General features: G+C 30.7%; 1 protein-coding gene across 2 annotated transcripts in view; it reads left to right on the top strand.

The window, feature by feature from the left end:
• The window catches only part of LOC107442733 (acetoacetyl-CoA synthetase), a 34,000-nt gene that overhangs the window by 215 nt on the left and 15,328 nt on the right, over positions 1-18,457 (top strand). The window contains exons 2-12 of one of the 2 annotated variants that reach the window (XM_071187181.1): positions 3,026-3,148; positions 4,589-4,692; positions 5,711-5,828; positions 7,849-7,959; positions 8,049-8,146; positions 11,776-11,890; positions 12,705-12,786; positions 14,018-14,168; positions 14,253-14,330; positions 16,265-16,454; positions 18,041-18,163. In XM_071187181.1, coding sequence (XP_071043282.1) covers positions 3,031-3,148; positions 4,589-4,692; positions 5,711-5,828; positions 7,849-7,959; positions 8,049-8,146; positions 11,776-11,890; positions 12,705-12,786; positions 14,018-14,168; positions 14,253-14,330; positions 16,265-16,454; positions 18,041-18,163 — 1,288 coding nt within the window. In that variant the 5' untranslated portion in view covers positions 3,026-3,030. Of the gene's footprint in view, positions 1-3,025; positions 3,149-4,588; positions 4,693-5,710; positions 5,829-7,848; positions 7,960-8,048; positions 8,147-11,775; positions 11,891-12,704; positions 12,787-14,017; positions 14,169-14,252; positions 14,331-16,264; positions 16,455-18,040; positions 18,164-18,457 lie in introns of those variants that run through there. The other variant, XM_071187182.1, reaches the window with a different exon arrangement.

The following is an 18,457-nucleotide window of genomic DNA, read 5'->3' as shown; positions in this document are numbered from 1 at the left end:
AATAATGTATAGCTCCGTATAATAACAAATTATTTCTAAACTAAAAATTCTTAAAGTTGTTTTAAATATTATTGTATAAAAATGTGTTGTATTAATTTCATATTAGTATCAAAAACTGTTTTAGATTTCTGTGTAGCTTTAAATGCTTATTAAAAAAATGAATTTTCTCTAAAAATTGTAAAATTTTTTTAAATTATTATTTTATTAGTTTGAATTAGTTATTTAAATTATATTTTTTCTACCAGTCTCTGTTAGGTTTAAGATGAAATTTACTGAAACATAAATTAAAATTTTCAGAGAATAAAGAAAATATATTTAGAAGAAAATTCAGTACCGTTTTAAACATCTTTATTTATTTTTACACCATTAATAAAGCATTTTATTTAAAATTACTAAAATTCATATAAACTGTTTTCTAATATTTTTCTTAATTCAGCATTTCAATAAATAATTTTTTTAAAAATCACTATCTAGCAAAATGGCCTTAATCGTTATGTGATACGAGTTTGAAGAAAGTGTAGAAGTATTTATATATATTTGCGAATATTTTCTTTAAAAGATCAGTTAGCATCTTAGTGAAACTAGTCCTTGACTTTCATCAAATTTTTAATCACTATTTGAAAAATTCTGAAAACAATTATTTCTGTACCCCCCTCAAAAGTCCTAGTATTTTAATTTTATTAGTTTAAAATAGAATGGATGGTTATTTTGTTTTGTAACCGTCGTTGAACAACCGACCCAATGTTATGGGTTTACGACTACTAATGTTCAATTCCGTAGCCTTGTAATTTTAAACCCAATCCAGAAGACTAGGAAACTCCTCTATTAAGCATTGGGAGAAATTTGCCTTCGTGGAGGACTTTTTGATGGAACTAACTCGCATTTGCAGAGGAAGGCCACGAGAACCTCCCACGGTTAGCCAGGCGGCAAAGGGACTCTAATTCATGATCCGTCTACCACTGAGGATATTTCTCGTCAGTACTGTGGTCGGTGCAAGCCGGATGCGGAATTCTTATCGACTAGGATTTGAACCCGGTTCGCATCATTGGAAGGCTAATGTTCTATCCCCTGAGGCATCGCGGCTCTAGAATGGATGGTTTTATTTTTATTTTATAACCGTCGTTGAACAGCCGACCCAATTTCATGGGTTTACGACTACTTACGTTCAACTCCGTAGCCTTGTAATTTTGAACCAATCCAGAAGACAAGGAAACTCCTGGATCAGTACCCCCAGAGGTATTGATTTGTTGTGGGAACATGGAGGACTTTGAGACTCGACAGATTTAACGTGCATCAGTCACCATTTACTACACGGGGAGTCTTCGGCCGGCGAGGATCGAACCCACGACCTCTTGGATATGGGCGCAGCGCCCTACCGACCAGGCTATCCCGGCCCCAGAATGGATGGTTGACCATTTCAAGCCAAGCGTAAAAGGCGCTAGAGGTTAAAATTCGTCGTAAGACTTCCGGGTGACTACTTCCGACTGATTTTTACGCCTAAAAGCATGAAAAAATACACCATCCAATATTATTATATTTGTAGTGTTTTCAATCTAACGCGTATTCAACGAAACAAACAACAATTAAATTTGGAAAACTCCTCAAGTTTGCTGTGATGCTACCCAAAAAATAACAAACGGTTAAAATTGATAGTCGCAGTTAAACATTGGTAGTCGCAACAGTTAAACATTGATAGTAGCAACAGTTAGACATTGGTAGTCGCAACAGTTAAACATTGATAGTAGCAACAGATAGTCGCAAACTCAAAATTGAGTCGGCTGTTCAACGACGGTTATAAAAAATAAAATAAAATAATAAATTTGTGCAGTCTACACTCTTTAATACAAACCTCCATTACAACTACTTTCCTAGTATAACGACTGGGACATGTATCGTTTTTTTATTCCACAATCACGTCACAATTGACATTTACTAATTTGTACCATCAAACCCTTTTATCTTACCGCCCATAACATCTTGAAATCCCCCCCTCCCCCCCAAAAAAAAAGATTCGTATATTCTTATTCTAAGTGGTCGTAATCTACAGTTAAATCAGTAATAGTATAATTGATATGATTAAGTCTTATAAATAATAGCGAGTAATATTGTATAAACAATAACTAAAAAAAAAAAAAAATATTCATTTTCCTTCTATTCCAGCCCTGTCGGTCAAACGTGTCCGTCGGGAAAATAAACTGTCACGCAAACGTACATGTTGGGAAGATAAATTGTTGAGGAATGTATACATGTCGGGAAAATGACTTATCGGGGCAAACGATATCGAAATATGATTCTTGATTCCAAGTGGCGGAAATCTACAGTCAAAACAGCAATAGGAGTAATTGATACGAATAAGTCTTATAAGCAATAGTGAGTAATAATATATAAACGATAACTTAAAATAACAAAATAAATAAATAAATAAAACTATACTCATTCTCTTTACATGCTAGCCCTGTCGACAAACGTATCCGCCGAGAAAATAAACTTTCATGCAAATGTGCATCATCATCATCATAGTTGGCCAGACAGTCCAGTGTGAGCCAATGCCTTCCTCTGAAGATTTCTCCATGATGATGACTTCCGATTTATCTTTGATCTCCCATTCTTTTCATTAATTGCGAGAAAGTCCGACTCCACAGAGTCAACCCATCTCAACCGCGGCCTTCCCCGCTTTTTTTTCCAGTGGGTCTAAAAAGCAGTATCTCCTTTACACGTCGGGAAAATAAATTGTTGGGCTAATGTATATGTCGGGAAAATGAGTTATCGGGTCAACGTACCTCTTGGGCAAATGAGCCGTCGAAAAAACGAAGTCCGGCATTTCAGTTATCGGGCAACCGAGTGTCGAGACACGTATTAGACAGACATGAAGCTCCTTGTGTAGTCAACTTTATACTGTTGAGTCCCTGTACCTATAATTTAAAAAAAAACGTCAACATCTAAAATTTATCATGCACATATACTTGACAGTTAATTCAGCTTCTATACAACTACAACTTATTCAAATTATTATTTTCTTTTGTAGTAAAAATGGTCTTTAACAGCAAATATGAAGATGTACAGGTTATGCGGTATCCCAAAGAAAATTCTGGAAAATTGATGAAGGAATTTATGAAGGTTATAGAAGAAAAGTACGATAGAAAATTTGGTATGTAGAATAAACAGATACGCAAATGATTTTCTTGTGTTTACTTACTAAAAATCTGTAAGCACAATGCGATAATCTAATGTTTGGTTCTTCACGATCTAAGACTTAATCCTAACGGTTTGAGAGGGTGACCTCAAATATGCTGATCAATAAGGGCAAACGATAATTTAAGTTAAGAAATCAGACACAAAAACGTTCTTTTACTGAATAAACAAACTTTTTTTTTGACGGATTTGGATTTCTGACCTTCAAAATATAGGAGGTAGTCGCAATATGGGAAATGTGGTCCCAATAGTTTGATCAGGAGAGGGGTTCACCGTTTGGACCTCATAATGCTAATTTAATTTTTTGCGTATTTCACTGTATCATGGGAACGTTTCAAGCGAATTGTTTTTGCACATAATTATAAAATTCGTTTGTTCAAAGATAATTCGATGCAAAAATAAATTTTACTAAATATTTAAAAATTTTTTATTATTTTATTTGGAATAAGAAAAATTTAGAATTGTAAGGCACACAATTTTTTGCATCGTTTTAAAGTACGAAATTTTAAATGGCAAAATACGAAATTTGACCGAAATGAGTTGAATAATTCCTGAGAAATCGTATTTGTAAATATACGACTTTTTTAAAATTCGATGCCTCAGGAGATGATTCGACAACCTTCTCTCCTTTGTATTTTTTCATGCAAAATTTCAAACGTTAATATGATGCATAAAATGTTATACTTTACAATACAAATGTTTTTCGATTATTATTAAGTAAAATAATAAAAAATAATAAATATTTATGAATTTTTTTTTCTTTAGGTTTTTCTTTTTCTTTGACCAAAGAATTTTACAATTGTGGGCAAAAAACTTTCAATTCGCTTAGAAAGTTTTCCAGATATAGCGAAATACGCAAAAAATCAAATTAATATTAAGGGTCCAAACTTTGGACCCCTCACCTGACCAAACTATGGGGACCACATTTCCCAGATTACGTCTGCCGCATATATTTTGAAGGTCAGAAATCCGAATCTGTTGAAAAAAAGGTATGTTTATTCAGAGAAAGTACGTTTTGAGTCTGATTTCGTAACTTAGAATATCGTTTGCATTAATTAATTAGCATATTTGAGGTCACCCCCTCGAACCATTAAATCCGATTAAATCCCCCTCGAAGTCTGAGAACGTGAAAATCCAATTATTAGATCAAAAGTTATTCAGGATGGTTTATTTTTCTTTGCGTACTGTGCCTACAGTCAGGCACCATGTATAAACATCAAATTAATTTATAAAATTTATTTTCGAAATAACAGAGCAAAATTAGTTTTAACACATTAGCGGAAAATTTTTTTCAAATTACGACATTGTTTTTTTAAAATTTTTTTAATGAAAATAGCAGTTTTTTTTGTTTTTATTTATTGTTTCTTTAAAAATATTTTCTTTCGTTTTAACTTAGAAGGATATAAAGATTTTCATAAGTGGACTGTGGATTACCTAGAAGAGTTTTGGACAGAAATGTGGGAATTTACAGGAGTGATAGCTTCGAAAAAATATGATAAGGTAACTCCTTACTGAAGTTTTAAATAATAAAAACTAAGTATTGTAAAGGATAATTAATGTAATTAGCAATATTTGCTGCGCAAATACTAACTGAAAGCAATTATAATTAACTTTAATTAGCATAAAGTATTGCGTGCTTTGCATCTAACATTTCAATTACTTAGTGTTTTACATTATTAAGAAGAAAAAAAAATAGTTTTAGTAAATTCAGCTTCTGCTTAAAATTTTACTAGCAATTTTCAAAATACACTGGAGTTTGTGATTAAAAAAATGATTTGATGCACAATTAACGTAAAAGGCATTGTCTACCAGAATATGTGTGGTAAATTTTAAAATTTACCATTCATTTGGTTTAAATTACTATATAGTTTAGTATTTTTCACTAAGTGTGTGGTAATACGAACTATAATTTTAAAAACCAGAATTTCTGGGAAACTGTTACCATAGAAACGGAAAAATTACGAAATGAATGGTTTAAATACTGTAAATTTTGGTTTTAATTACCAGAATTATATATTTTTTTTTATCAGAAATGTTATTATCATACAGCAGTGTTTCCCAAACTTATGACTTTTGTGTACCCCTTCTAAATTTTTCGTAACGCTGTGTACCACTAATAAGAAAATGATAGTATTTTTTGCTATAAAAAAATTACACAGAAGTTAAAAGTCATAACTGGCTGTTGACACCCCTAATTATTAACTGTTTACTCTGCAAAAACTAACCTATTGAAAAATACGTAATCGTAAATTTTCTTGGCTAGCTTTGTTTTTAAATAAAAGTTTTTGAAATTTTCGTTTGTTGCAAGATATTTCGCATAAGAGCGCGTACTCCCGATAAACCTCTGGGGTACGCGTACCACACTTTGGGAAACACTGCCATACAGTATGGTAATTTCATCAGAATTTTTTTCTCCGGGCATGATTAAGAGAAAATGAAAAAAATAAAGGAATATGAATATGATTTTGTTTTAGGAAAACTTTAAATAAACTAAAATTAAAATTATCATCTTCCGAAGGTTATAGACCTAAGTGTGCCTATGAATGAACCCCCTGAATGGTTTTCTGGATCAAGATTGAATATTGCAGAAAATTTATTAAAATACAGAGATGATCATGTTGCCCTAATATGTGCAAGTACGTACCATTCCTTTATAAGCCTTAAATGCATTTTATGACACAAAATCCCCCCCCCCCCAATATTCCATGTTGCATATGTTGTTTTCTCAAAAAAGAATTTTGTACCAGAAAAAGAATGATATAAAAAAGATTACAAAACAGTATATTTTTTATAACGTTGATATATTTAAAAAAGTTCGTGTCACAGCTATCAATCATCAAAAGGCGTACTGTTTGTTTAAATCATTCAGTTATTTATTAAAAAAAAAAATTACATTCATAACATTCTCATTCTTTGAGGAAAAAAAAATAGAGTCAAAGCAACCAGAACCATGGTAAAATATACCGCGTTTTTAGCTCTATAGGTACACAAAAAGCTTGTTAACTTCTAACGAAGCTATGGGTAATTTGTTTGGTAAAAATACCAATAAAATACAAAGTGTGATTAAATTCGGGAAATATGGCAACATTTGGTAATATTATCTTGATACCTTAAAGCATGACATATCCATTTGTTCGGTTAAATTTACTCTCCAGTTTTGTGTTTTTTGATGAATGTGTAGCATTACGAACTTTAGTTTTGAAAACCAGAATTTTCGGTAAACCATTGCCAATGAACTGAAAAATTATGAAATGAATGATTTAAATACCGTATATTTTGGTTTTTATTACCAGAGTTATTTTTGTTTATCAGAAACGTTACTACTACACAGCAAGTTAATTTTACAAGAATTTCTTTCTTCTGTGTATATCTGGATGATGTGGCCACCATATCATAAAATTTGCATATGCAGGGGGTGAACAAAATAATGGAAACACTTCAATACTAATAAATTTCTTTCATATCTCCCCAGAAATAATAAGAGAATTATTTTATAATTTCAGAACTTTTTAGATCTTGAGATTTTTCGTACATATCAATGAAGTTTAAAGCTTTTCGAGGTTTAAGGGACCGACAATAAAGTGCATAGGGAATATAATGTTTTTGGACATTCTATGCCAAAAAATGTAGCAATAGATTTCCAAAAAATAAATATTTCTTTGTCTTACGATTTTTTTGCTATAACTATGAAAATATTCAATAAAATCAAACAAAATTCTTTGAGCAATTTAAAATTTATTGCAAAATTTTTGCTTTAAAATTTGAAAATTTTTGTTCAAAACTGCGCAAGATATGAGTAATGAAAGTAGTTTTTTTCCTACTGTACACGCTCGAGAAAATTTATTTTTTGTTCTTAATTTTATAGTGAATCGTATTTGGCAACTAATAAAAAAAGTAAGATTTGAATATCGTGGAAATTTAAAAAGTTTCACGCAATTTTCTAGTTAGGATTCGCACTTTTGAAAAGAAAACTCAAGATAAGGGATTTTCCACACATTTCATTTTGCACTATTAAACTAGATTTATTAAAAATGACACTGGTATTGTTAAGGATCATCCCTCATAAAAGTATATTTTATTATACCTTTTTTCTATCATTATTAAATCACATTTTGGTGTATGAAGGCTTATTGTATAATATTATCATTTGTTTTTAAATTCTATCTTCTGACACAAAAAAATATTTGTAGAAAACTCCTTATCGATTTGAGCGTCTTTGAAAAAGTACGAATGCTATTTAGAAAATTGCTTGAAACTTAAGATATTCGGAACAAACATTTTTCATTAGATGCCAAATACTACAAAATTATGAAGAAAAAAAAATTTAACTTTTTTCAGCTGATGCGCAGTATAGAGGTACTACTTTAAATACTTATATATTGTACAGTTTTAAAAGATTTTTTTTTCAAATTTTAAAGAAAAAATATTGTAATTAATTTTAAATTGTTGTAAAAATTTTCTTTAATTTCAAAGTTAGTTATATCAAACAAAAGTAAGACAAAAAAAAAAGACATGTTGACCTCGTTGTTACAATCATGACGTTGATTGCGAAAGATTGGAGCCTCCTCTTCTAAGACCCTCCGGCCCACAGCAGGCTGTTGCGGAAATATTTTATGTTAGAAAGTATTTCACATTCATAAAAATGTTGCTTTCTAGGTGAAGATAAAGAGCCAGAAATTATCACCTATGCCGATATGTATGAAGAAGCCAAGAAATACTCTGCGGCGTTCAGAAAGCTAGGTCTGAGAAAGAATGACACAGTTGCTTGTAAGTAGGTAATCTTAAAAAAGTGATTTTAGATTGATACACTTAGGTTGATTGGCATCCTAGATTGATTCCAAATTGATGCATTTCAGGTTATATGTCCAATAGAAAGGAGCCTATCTTTGCAATGCAAGCGGTTACAAGCATTGGAGCGATTTGGGGAGCGGCCCTACCACTCTTTGGTTCACAGGTAATGAGTCTTTTTACAAGATGAGGTTAAATGTTTTGTAAAATCTTGTGTTTTTAGGGTTATTCCACTGTATCGTCTTCTGCGAGAAGCATGAAATTAAACAGTGTTTTATAATAAAAATATTTCATAATATGGATTTATGCCAGTACTATCTGATTACTTAATATCAATGAGAAAAAATAATTTTGGTTTTCGTTTTTTCAGATTTCATTAGAAGTTTTCAGTTTTGAATATGAAAAGCTTAAAGATCAAACAGCAACGATTAATCTGATTCATTTTATTTTACAACCGTCGTTGAACAGCTGACCCAATTTTTTGGGTTCACGACTGCTAATGCTCAACTCCATAGTCTCGTAACTTCATTTCGAATCAAATTCAAAAGACAAGATAACTCTTGGATAAGTTATATACGAAAAAAATCAAACTTAATTAAGAAAATATAGGAGAACCTTGAAAAATCACCATTATTGATGCCAATGATGCTTAATTATTTTTTATAGTTGGTACTACTGGTATTGTGGTAATTAGTACTGTTTCCATCGATAAAAAATGAACTAATATAGATACTGTAGTAATCGGCTTTTTAATGCCTTAGAAAGGAATGAGTAGATTATTAGTAGAGTTTGAATATATTACGAGTTGGTCATGAACAATCATGCCAAACTATAGTGATTGCAGTTATTTAAATGGGATGAATTTCTATGAACGTGTGTTACTTAATCTCATAACGTAAAGTCATTATGAAGGGCGAAAAATAATAAAAGTTAAAAAAAGGGAATTATTTAAGTTTTATTAATTGTGTCGATATATTCCTTTCAGTTTTAAGCATAATTTCGTAGTATTTATTAATACTGGTTTAATGATAATTAACTATTTTTTTTACCTTGTACGAAGAACAAGTAGTATTTGGATAGTAAATAAATAAAGGAAGGAAGAAAATAAAGGAAGAAATAGAAGGAAGAATGAGAAAAAGGAAGAAAGAAAATTACAGTAGCCTAACAAGTTTACTTTCCAAAACACAAAAATCTGATAAATGATAAACATTCAAGCTCACAATTACATAGTGTATTTTCACGCACTTATTGAGAAATTACTTGCAATCACCTGGATGCAATAAAATGAACACAATATAATAATTTAAGAGTAGTATCTTAAACGCATGATTTGACGAGTGATTAGAAATTTTGACGACGAAGCTATTTTTATCTCCCTTATCCCGCTGATAGGAAATCAAAGTCGTCCTTAATTTTCTTAATTGTATTTAATGTTTGATAAAAAAGAATCAATGCTACTTTCACATATAAAGGCATTTTTTAATTTTATGCAGTGTTGAAAAAAGTCAAAGAAGTGCATATATTAACCCTTTGGCGCCGAGCCGATGGAACACCGGTGTCCCTTTTATATGTATTTTCTGACGCTGTAATCACAAGTAAAAATGCATTTTTGGCATTTTTTAAATACAAAACAGTCTATTACCAATCAAAAAACTTTGTTAGATTCTCGCAATTATATTTTTCATGAAATATAATATCCAGAAAAAGTAGTTTGTAGTAGTTAGTAAAAAAAAGCAATAGTAAGTAGTCTCTTCATTTATATTCAAAAATTTATCAATAATTGATTTTCTAAATGAAAGAAATTTCAATGATGAGTTATTCTTTTTTTTTTTTTTAGATCTAACTGACTGAAAATAAGTGCAAATTTGAATTATAGCCATGTTTGGAAAATTTTAACTTAAACGTAAAAAGGAATACCGGTATTCGATGCCGTGTTTCATAATCATACATCATTACAATGCTAAATATATTATTTTCCACTAATTTTGACCTAAATTAATTCAAAATAATGAAGAAAATAGGAAAAATATGCTTGATGAAAATATTTCGTCAAAGGGTTAAGGAAGAGTTTTTTATTTGAATTTTTTTCTTGTATTTTTAAAAAAAATAATTTAGATTTTTTTAAGAATGATTAACAATAAGAACATGTTGCTTTAAAAATATTCTTTTTAATTGCAATAAAGTTATTACAGTTTCAATAAAATTATTAAAACTGTATAACACCATCAAAAAGTTTCGGTCTTAGTAAATAATCTTGTATGTGGAATATTGACAAGCTGCTTATTTAAACTATTGTGCACAAAAAATGGCTTTGTTGAAAAAATAACGTGATGAAACAGAAACAGTTGTTTTTCGATGGCTTTGGTTTCTAGACCAGCGGTTCCCAATGTTTTTTTTCAGCTATGGAACCAGTAGTTGTCTTTTTTAGGTGCAATCAGATAGATGTTCATTAGCAATACTGAAAAAAATAATGAAAGAAAGAGAACCAATTACTTTGAAAGCATTCAATGTAAAGAATGAAATTTTTTATCGCTTTATTAAAAATAATCTTTCCGTCAAATTTTTTTTTTCCGAATAATTATTTAAAGTAAAGTTTTCAGTTGAATTTTTATAGCTTAAAAGAATTGCTATAAATGCTAGAGAATGGCTATGTTTCTTTATTGTTGTTCTTATTAAGTTTATTTCGAATTGATGAGGAACTCTAATACAGATTTCTTAACAAGGCATACTTTTTTCGTAATTTTTTCAATAAAAATTAATTATTTTTAATTTTTGCTGTTTTTTCTCTCTGGTATTTTCCTTTCATTTAAGGAAAAAAAAAAGCTGAACACTTTTCTGGGATCACTTTTCAAGAATCGCCGTTCTAGACGCTCAAAATATGAGAGAGGGTAGTAAATATGGCTCTGGTTTTAGAACTCGTTACTGGTTTTAAAAAAGGTACTATTCCTCGGAACCCTTGTGACTCTTCCACGGAACTCTAAGGTTCTGGGAACACTTTTCGAGGATCGCTATTCTAGACCCTCAAAATATGAAGGAAGGTTGAAAACACGGTTCCATTAGTTTAGTTTGAATCGCTTGCTGTAAATATCACTTTTCGTGTGTATCGAACTGCTTAAAGGAATTGAAATTTTTTTCGCATACAACAGTAAAATTCTTTAATACACGGACAATTTTGTACAGAAATATAATTTTGTAAAATTATTTAATTTAATAGAGGCCGATAAATTTTTGAATCGTCAGGTATGCAGATTTTAGAACTATAAAAAATTTAAACATCTATTTAAACTTATATAGTTGTATTTATGTACAAATTTTTACTTAATTTAAAAAAATGTATCTTCTAAATGATATAGTACAAAACTGAAAACAGATCATCAGCTAAATATTTTTTGAGAAATTTGCTTTCAAAAAAGGCTGAATTTTATATTTTCCAAGAACTCTTTTTCCGATTTCGTTCAAATTTTATATTCTGTCACTTTAAACCAAAATATTTAAAATGATGTAAAAAATATATAACTTACAAGTCAAATGTTTATTAATTAAAAAAAAATTTCATTATTAAATAAATAAAAATAATAAAAATACTTTATTTTTCTTGTAGGGAATTATCTTTGGACATTCAAACTATTGTAAATATGTGCCAATAATTTATGAGTTTATTCCCCTTTTAAGTTTTGCTTAAAAGTGTTGTTACCACCTACTGTTATTACACATATTGCAAAAGTCTAAGTTCATATTAGGAACTTCTTTGTTAATTAAAAGTAATAATGTATTGTTTTTTGGAATCTTTTATAGGCAGTACTGAGCAGATTCAAATTAGTTGAACCAAGAGTACTTTTAACCGTCGATAGATTTTTGCAAAATGGAGAAGAAATAAATTTGCTCCCTAAAGTTAAAGAAATTGTTGAAGGTAATTTTAGCCTATTAACTTTGAATTTTTACGAATTTTTATGTGTTATAAATTCACAATTTATCTAACATTAAATTTTAAAAACTCATTTTATTAGTTTCATATCCTGTGGTAATGCAGATAGATGCCTTATAGGAATCTAAGAACTTAAGCAATAAAATGATTCTTTCTAACTAATCGATATAGCATTTCGAATGGTCTGATGGAAAACACTTTGATTTGCATGTAGGCGGTAAAATTTTCCTCTGTAATGTGCTGCCATCTAGTAGGAAATCAAAAAATTTCTAAATTATTTGCATGGAAATAATATTAAGTAACAATTCGATGCTACTCTATCACCCTCAGAGAGATTACAATAATGCCATAACCCCTTGAATTAAAAGGTGTTTTTTCATGATATTTTAGAGCATAGCATAAAAACCAGTTATTTGGTTAAATTCACTTTTCAGTTTTGCATTTCTAGCAAAATGTGTGGCAGTAAGAATTATTATTTTGAAAAGCAGAATTTCCAATAAATCACAGAAAAATCTCGATACGTAGCAAGAAAAGTGTTTTTTTTGTTGGTTTTTTTAAATCTAATGCTTTTGCAATAAAAAACAAATATCTAAATTATTTTTACTGATAAAGAAATTAATAGACTAAGAATAAGAAATTTAAGAAATAATAATCAAAAACACATTTTCATTATTATTACTGATTTTTTCTATCGTTTATCAAAAATTTCTAAATATAATTTAAATTTATCAATTATCCATCTAAACGTATAAGATTTTATTAGAATTCTTATTTTAATTCTTTCTTTTCTTTTTATTAGGTTTGCCATCATTGGAAAAGGTGATAATTGTTCCGTCACAGAAAACATCTAAACAAAAGGATATCAGCAATATTAGAAATAGGTAAGGATTGTTTCAAAGATCCTTCATGTATTAAGTTTAAAATATTAAGTATAGAAAAATCAATTTTCGTTGAGTATTTAAAACCATTGAAGTAAAAGCTTGTTAAGTGACATTTTGGAGGAGGTATATAATAGATTTTACTCGAATGTATATATAGATCATTAATTAATTGCGTATAGTAAGCTTGCATATTAATTCACTTAACAATTAAATCCCAAGTGTTAACTTCTAGCTTAGTATTTGAAATTTTGAATAGCAAGCATATGTAAAGTGGCATTCTTAAAGCACAAATGTTTCCTTTTTGGTCAGAGGGCAATGCGGGTCGAAATAATTAACATTCAGTTTCTTGCCCATTAAGGCTGTTTTTCGAAGACTCCGTCGTAATATGAAATGATGCTTTTTTGAGAATAGTGTGCTGTTTTTATAGCTGCTGTGAGTTTGCAACTGTTACTTATGACTGTTAGATCAAGTTCAGCCTATCTAAAGCGAACTCTGTCTACGCTTATTGTGATGATGGCACAAAACGTCAATATGAAGAAAAGGAAAAGTGTTTTGTGAAAAGGAAAAGCGTTTGTGATCTAATTTTTTAATATTTACAAACTTATTCCAAATCTGAATCACCTGGGCTCATAAAAATGTGCCAAAACTGAGAATAACGCAGTGATTTTGATAATTTTCATCTAGGTGGGAAAATGTCACCAAATTGGCGATTTTTAAAAAAGTTTACTAACTTTTAAAATATTTAAGTTAATATCCTGTTCTAAAGCCTAAATAACTATTCAAGACAAGATTATATAAACATTTTAAAATCATCGCATTGCTTCAAGTGTAAAGCACTTAAACTATGGCTGTTTTATTTTCCTTGGCGACAGAGCTTCGAAAAACAGCGTTTATCAAACTCCTTAGAACATCTTAAAAGGTAGTTTTTGAAATAGTACTTGGCCGATTTTGGTTGATGTTAAAAATACATAAATAAATAGTTTATCTAGGATAGAACATATTAAATTAAGAGTTTGTTCTAGTTCAATAATTGAATTTTATAGTGGAATACACGTTAAGTGACATTTAGTGGAATTTTTAAAAAAACTGTTTTCTAAGCTTTAGTTCAAGGTAAATACCTCTGGATTATTATAAAAGTATGTAGCATCATCGATATTTAACAATAAACAAAGCTGTTTATTTAACATTTAATTTCGATATAGAGTTGTTAGTAAATATGCTTTTTTTGCAGTTGTTTTTTGGATGATTTTTTGGAAACAGGTTATACGAACGGTTCAGTTCCTGATATATTGTTTGAACAGCTATCGTTTTCCCATCCAGCATTTTTAAGTTTTACTTCTGGAACGACAGGACAGTGCAAAGCTATGACTCATGGATTTGGAGTACACAAATTTAATATTACTTTCCATATTTTTATGTATTATATTACTAAATTAAAGTAAAAAAGATTTTTTTTTTCGATATAGAATCTTTTGGCGTCCTACAGAGACTTTTACCTGCATGCTGATGCCTCAAGAAATAGTATTTGGTTCTCCATGTCTCCGGTAATGATGCTATGAGTTTTTTTAAATTTATTCTTTTTTAGGTATTTTTTAGGTAAAGACTTGTGGGTGTCGCATTGAAATACTATTCCAACATATTTATTCATACAATTCATTTACACTCATGTTCATAAATTAAGGATAATGCCATCTCTGGCATATAAAGATTCAGAAATAAAACAGACGTGTAAATAATATTCGTAAAGATAATTTATTAACCNAAGGAATGGTGGCAAAGAAGTAAAATTGTTCACAAGCGCTTTAAAAGCCTTTCAGTGCAATAACCGCATAGTTATGGCACAAAGGAAGCATTTGGATGATTTTTTACGTGGCAGAATCATCGGACGACTGGAATGTGGACGTACCCAGCTGGAAGTATCCGAGGAACTTGGAATCACCCAGAGTGTCATCTCCAGGCTTTGGCAACGATTCCAAGATGATGGTAATGTGAGTAGACGTTACAACACAGGTCGCCACCGTGTTACAACGCCGAATGAAGACCGGTATTTGGCAGTTACTGCCAAAAGAAACAGACGGAGCACAGCATCAGACCTGTCTCGTCAGCTCTCTTCAGTTACTGGTACGACAGAGTCAAGGCAGACCGTGTACAGACGCTAAGGGCACATTGGTCTATATGCTCCTAGGCCTGTCAGATGTGTTCCACTTACCGCAACTCACTGTCGCCTGCGATTAGCCTGGAGTAGAGAGCATGCATTGTGGACACCGCATCAGTGATCTTGTGTGATGTTTTCCGACGAGTTCAGATTTAGTTTGCGGTCTGATTCTCGCTGGACTTTCATATGGAGAGCGCCAGGTAACACCAAGACAACACCATTGAACGACACCGTTACGGTGGTGCAAGATGGCTCGTTTGGGGAGGAATTATTCTTGGTTCCAGAACTGACCTGCATGTTCAGAGTGTAACGATGACAGGCCACATCTATAGGGATGTCATTCTGGAACAACATGTATGTTTGTTTCGGGGCACCATGGGTGCTGAATTTCTGTTTATGGACGACAACGCCTGCCCTCACCGTGCAAACATTGTAGACGAATGCCTTCAATCGGAGAATATCACCCGTATGGATTGGCCAGCATACTCACCGGACTTGAATCCAATAGAGCGTGTGTGGGATATGCTTGTCCGACGAATTGCAGCCCGACAACCCCCTCCCACCTGTCTACCGGACTTTCGGAGGGCATTGCTTGATGAGTGGTGTAATATTCCCCAAGATCAGATTGATAATTTGATAGTCGGCATGCCTAGGCGTTGTACGGCCTGTATTGCATCGTCCGGGAGACATACTCCGTATTAACCATCATACTAACCTTGTTATACTGTTTTTTGTAAATAGGTTCTTTTTTGAAATTTGCTCCAGGGAGTAAAAATCGCAATTTTTATTAATTATCTCAAGCATATAGCATCTTTTTTGCTCTTTACCTTTTGCTTAATACATGGACTTTACAAATAAGTCAAATTTGTTTGGCTTCTGTCTCTTTCTGTGCCTGAACTTCATTATCCTTAATTTATGGACATGAGTGTAAAAGATTACTATTTTTCGCACCTCTCTACTTAATTTGAATAATACCTAGTCCATTTTCTCTTACATTAATTTTTTTTAAAAATTTATTTAGCAGAATACTTTCAACAATTATTTCTCTCCCGTTATAATTTAAGTTTTCCATTTTTGGCTGATATTCCCATTAAATTTAAAATTATTCCGCCAACTTCTTCTGGTCATGGATTGTATGGTGATTTTAGCTCGTCCAGTTGTATTCTATCACCTCATAACATATGTATCATGAGTTTTGGAACGTCTTGTATAAGTGTGTATAGTTTTTTTTATTTTTTACTTTGAATAAAATTGTTTCGAATTTATTTTTAGTTCAATTTGCTTTTGTCGTATATGCATTTTCTTAAAACGATATTTTCACAGGCTGGTTGGTCTTCGTGGAATATGATGGCAACTTTGACTTTCACAGGATTGACGATACTTCTATATGAAGGAGTACCATATTTTTCTAGTCCGACAGCTACGTGGGATATGGTGGACCAATTTAAAATAACTCACTTTTTCTTGGCCTCGAGTGTATTAGAAGAATTAAACAAACGAAATTTTGCCCCAGGTAGTTAATTGTTTTTTTTTCTCTTTTGGTAAGAAGTTTTATTTTAGGTAATTTTCTGCATGTTCACTGCAAAAAATTCCGCAAAGGGTTAGAGAGAAAAAGAGAACTTATCTAAGGAGAATTATTTTCATTAAGGTATTTCACTGAGTTTTTATTTAATTCATGAGTATTTAGGCACCCAGTCGAGTTTAGAGTCGATGGTAGAGATGTAGAGGGTAGAGTCCTCACCTGAAAAGGCTTTGACCGGAGTTCAATCACTCGATCTGCCGTGGGTGTCGGATCGGATTGCACTTTCTCCGAGTGTGTTTTATTTTTTCGGATTAAATTTAATACAATATCTTTGGTTTCAAAGCCAAGAAGTTATTTTCCAAGTTTAATTTACTTTATTTCCGTAAAATTAAGGAGTCTGAGGCAAACGTTTTTTTGTTTTTGTTTTTACCAAAATTAATTCTCTATAATTTTACTTGATTTCCAGTAGATTCGCATGTAAAAATCGCTTGAAGTGTAGAAATCTACACAATATTCCACCATTTCGAATTTCGTTGGTCAGAATCTTATCTCGGTTAGAATCTTATCCCGATCAGAATATTGCGTCATATGAATAGTTTTCTAGAATATGTTTGCTAAATTATAAATAACTCAACAAATTTTTCTTTAAAAAACTTGAATTTATTTCATTTAATTAATTTAAGGTTATTTAAGGTTTTGAGGAAAAAGAGAAGTATTAGAAAAGATATATTTGCTTAAACATTGTATTGAAAAGACATATTCGGTCAAACATTGTACCAATAAAAAAAAGAATGGCATGAAAATACTGAAAAAAGTAAATACTGTCATTTATCTTGATGATGAAAAAGAAAAAATCAGATAAAGTTAAAAACTTTAATGGATAGTATGCAAAAATGCTAAATTTTTAGAACAGGCACGAGCTCTTTACTGTGTAGCCGAGTAGAGAATCTCCAATTTACTGTAACAATACACAAATTTCATGACAATTTCTGTCTTTATTCAATATTTTTGTATTTGTGTACGTTCGGTTAAATTTTGCTTAAAAAAGTATTAAAGCTAATGTTAGTGTTGATTAATAATCAAAGTTTAAGGAAAATTTAGTAACATAAAAGGAATTTTTTATTAAATTTATTCTGGTGTTTTTCATTACACATGTAAATAATGTTTGTTTGAATATTTTGTGTTAATAACTCTGATTTTTGTTTTTGTTATTGATTTTGGTACTTCAATGTAAAAGTTTCTCTTGAAGGATATGAAATGCTTGGGTACATGTAATGATAAACCACATTTTCACATTTTTCAGGAGAGTTGTTTCTGATGAAAAATATCATGATTTTTATGAAAGCATTAAAATAATTTTGTGTATTGTGTTTTTATATTCCGGACATTTTGGCAACCTGTAAAGTATCTGTCTGAAAATAATACTAATGAGCAGATTGATGTTAAATTGATTGATGTGGCTTATCACTATATTACTCTAAGGTTTTCATACTTAAAACTCAATTACTTCAATTCATTTTTATCGAAATTTATAATTTTTTGCACAATTAAACAGTTTTTTTCTAAATTTTTTGTAGGTCCAAATAACCATTTGTCATCTTTAAATTCAATATTTACTGGAGGAAGTGTTGTTAAACCCATAGATTATGACTTCATTTACAACAAAGTAAAGAAAGATGTGAATTTTTCTTCAGTATATGGTAATATCTGTTGATTTTTTTAAAAAAAATTGAGGTCTAAACATGAACGAAATTTTATAGAAATAACAAAAATTGATTTTCATTAAAGAAAAATGTGTTGAGCTCAAGAAATTTAGGAATGTTTGAAGCTGCAAATGTTAAAGCAGTAGTTCAAAAACTATTCAAAAGATCTAACTGGTTCAATGTATCAATTGGATAAATTCCAATTGGATAAATTAGACCAATTCCATTATTACGCTGTAAAAAATTCCGGATCAAATTGCGCTAAAAGGTATTGGCAACTTGAGTGCATCA

Source organism: Parasteatoda tepidariorum, chromosome 10 (genome assembly GCF_043381705.1).
Source record: "Parasteatoda tepidariorum isolate YZ-2023 chromosome 10, CAS_Ptep_4.0, whole genome shotgun sequence".
NCBI classification, from domain to species: domain Eukaryota; kingdom Metazoa; phylum Arthropoda; class Arachnida; order Araneae; family Theridiidae; genus Parasteatoda; species Parasteatoda tepidariorum.
Note: the sequence above shows the minus strand (reverse complement) of the source record. Positions and strands in the feature narration are given on the sequence as shown.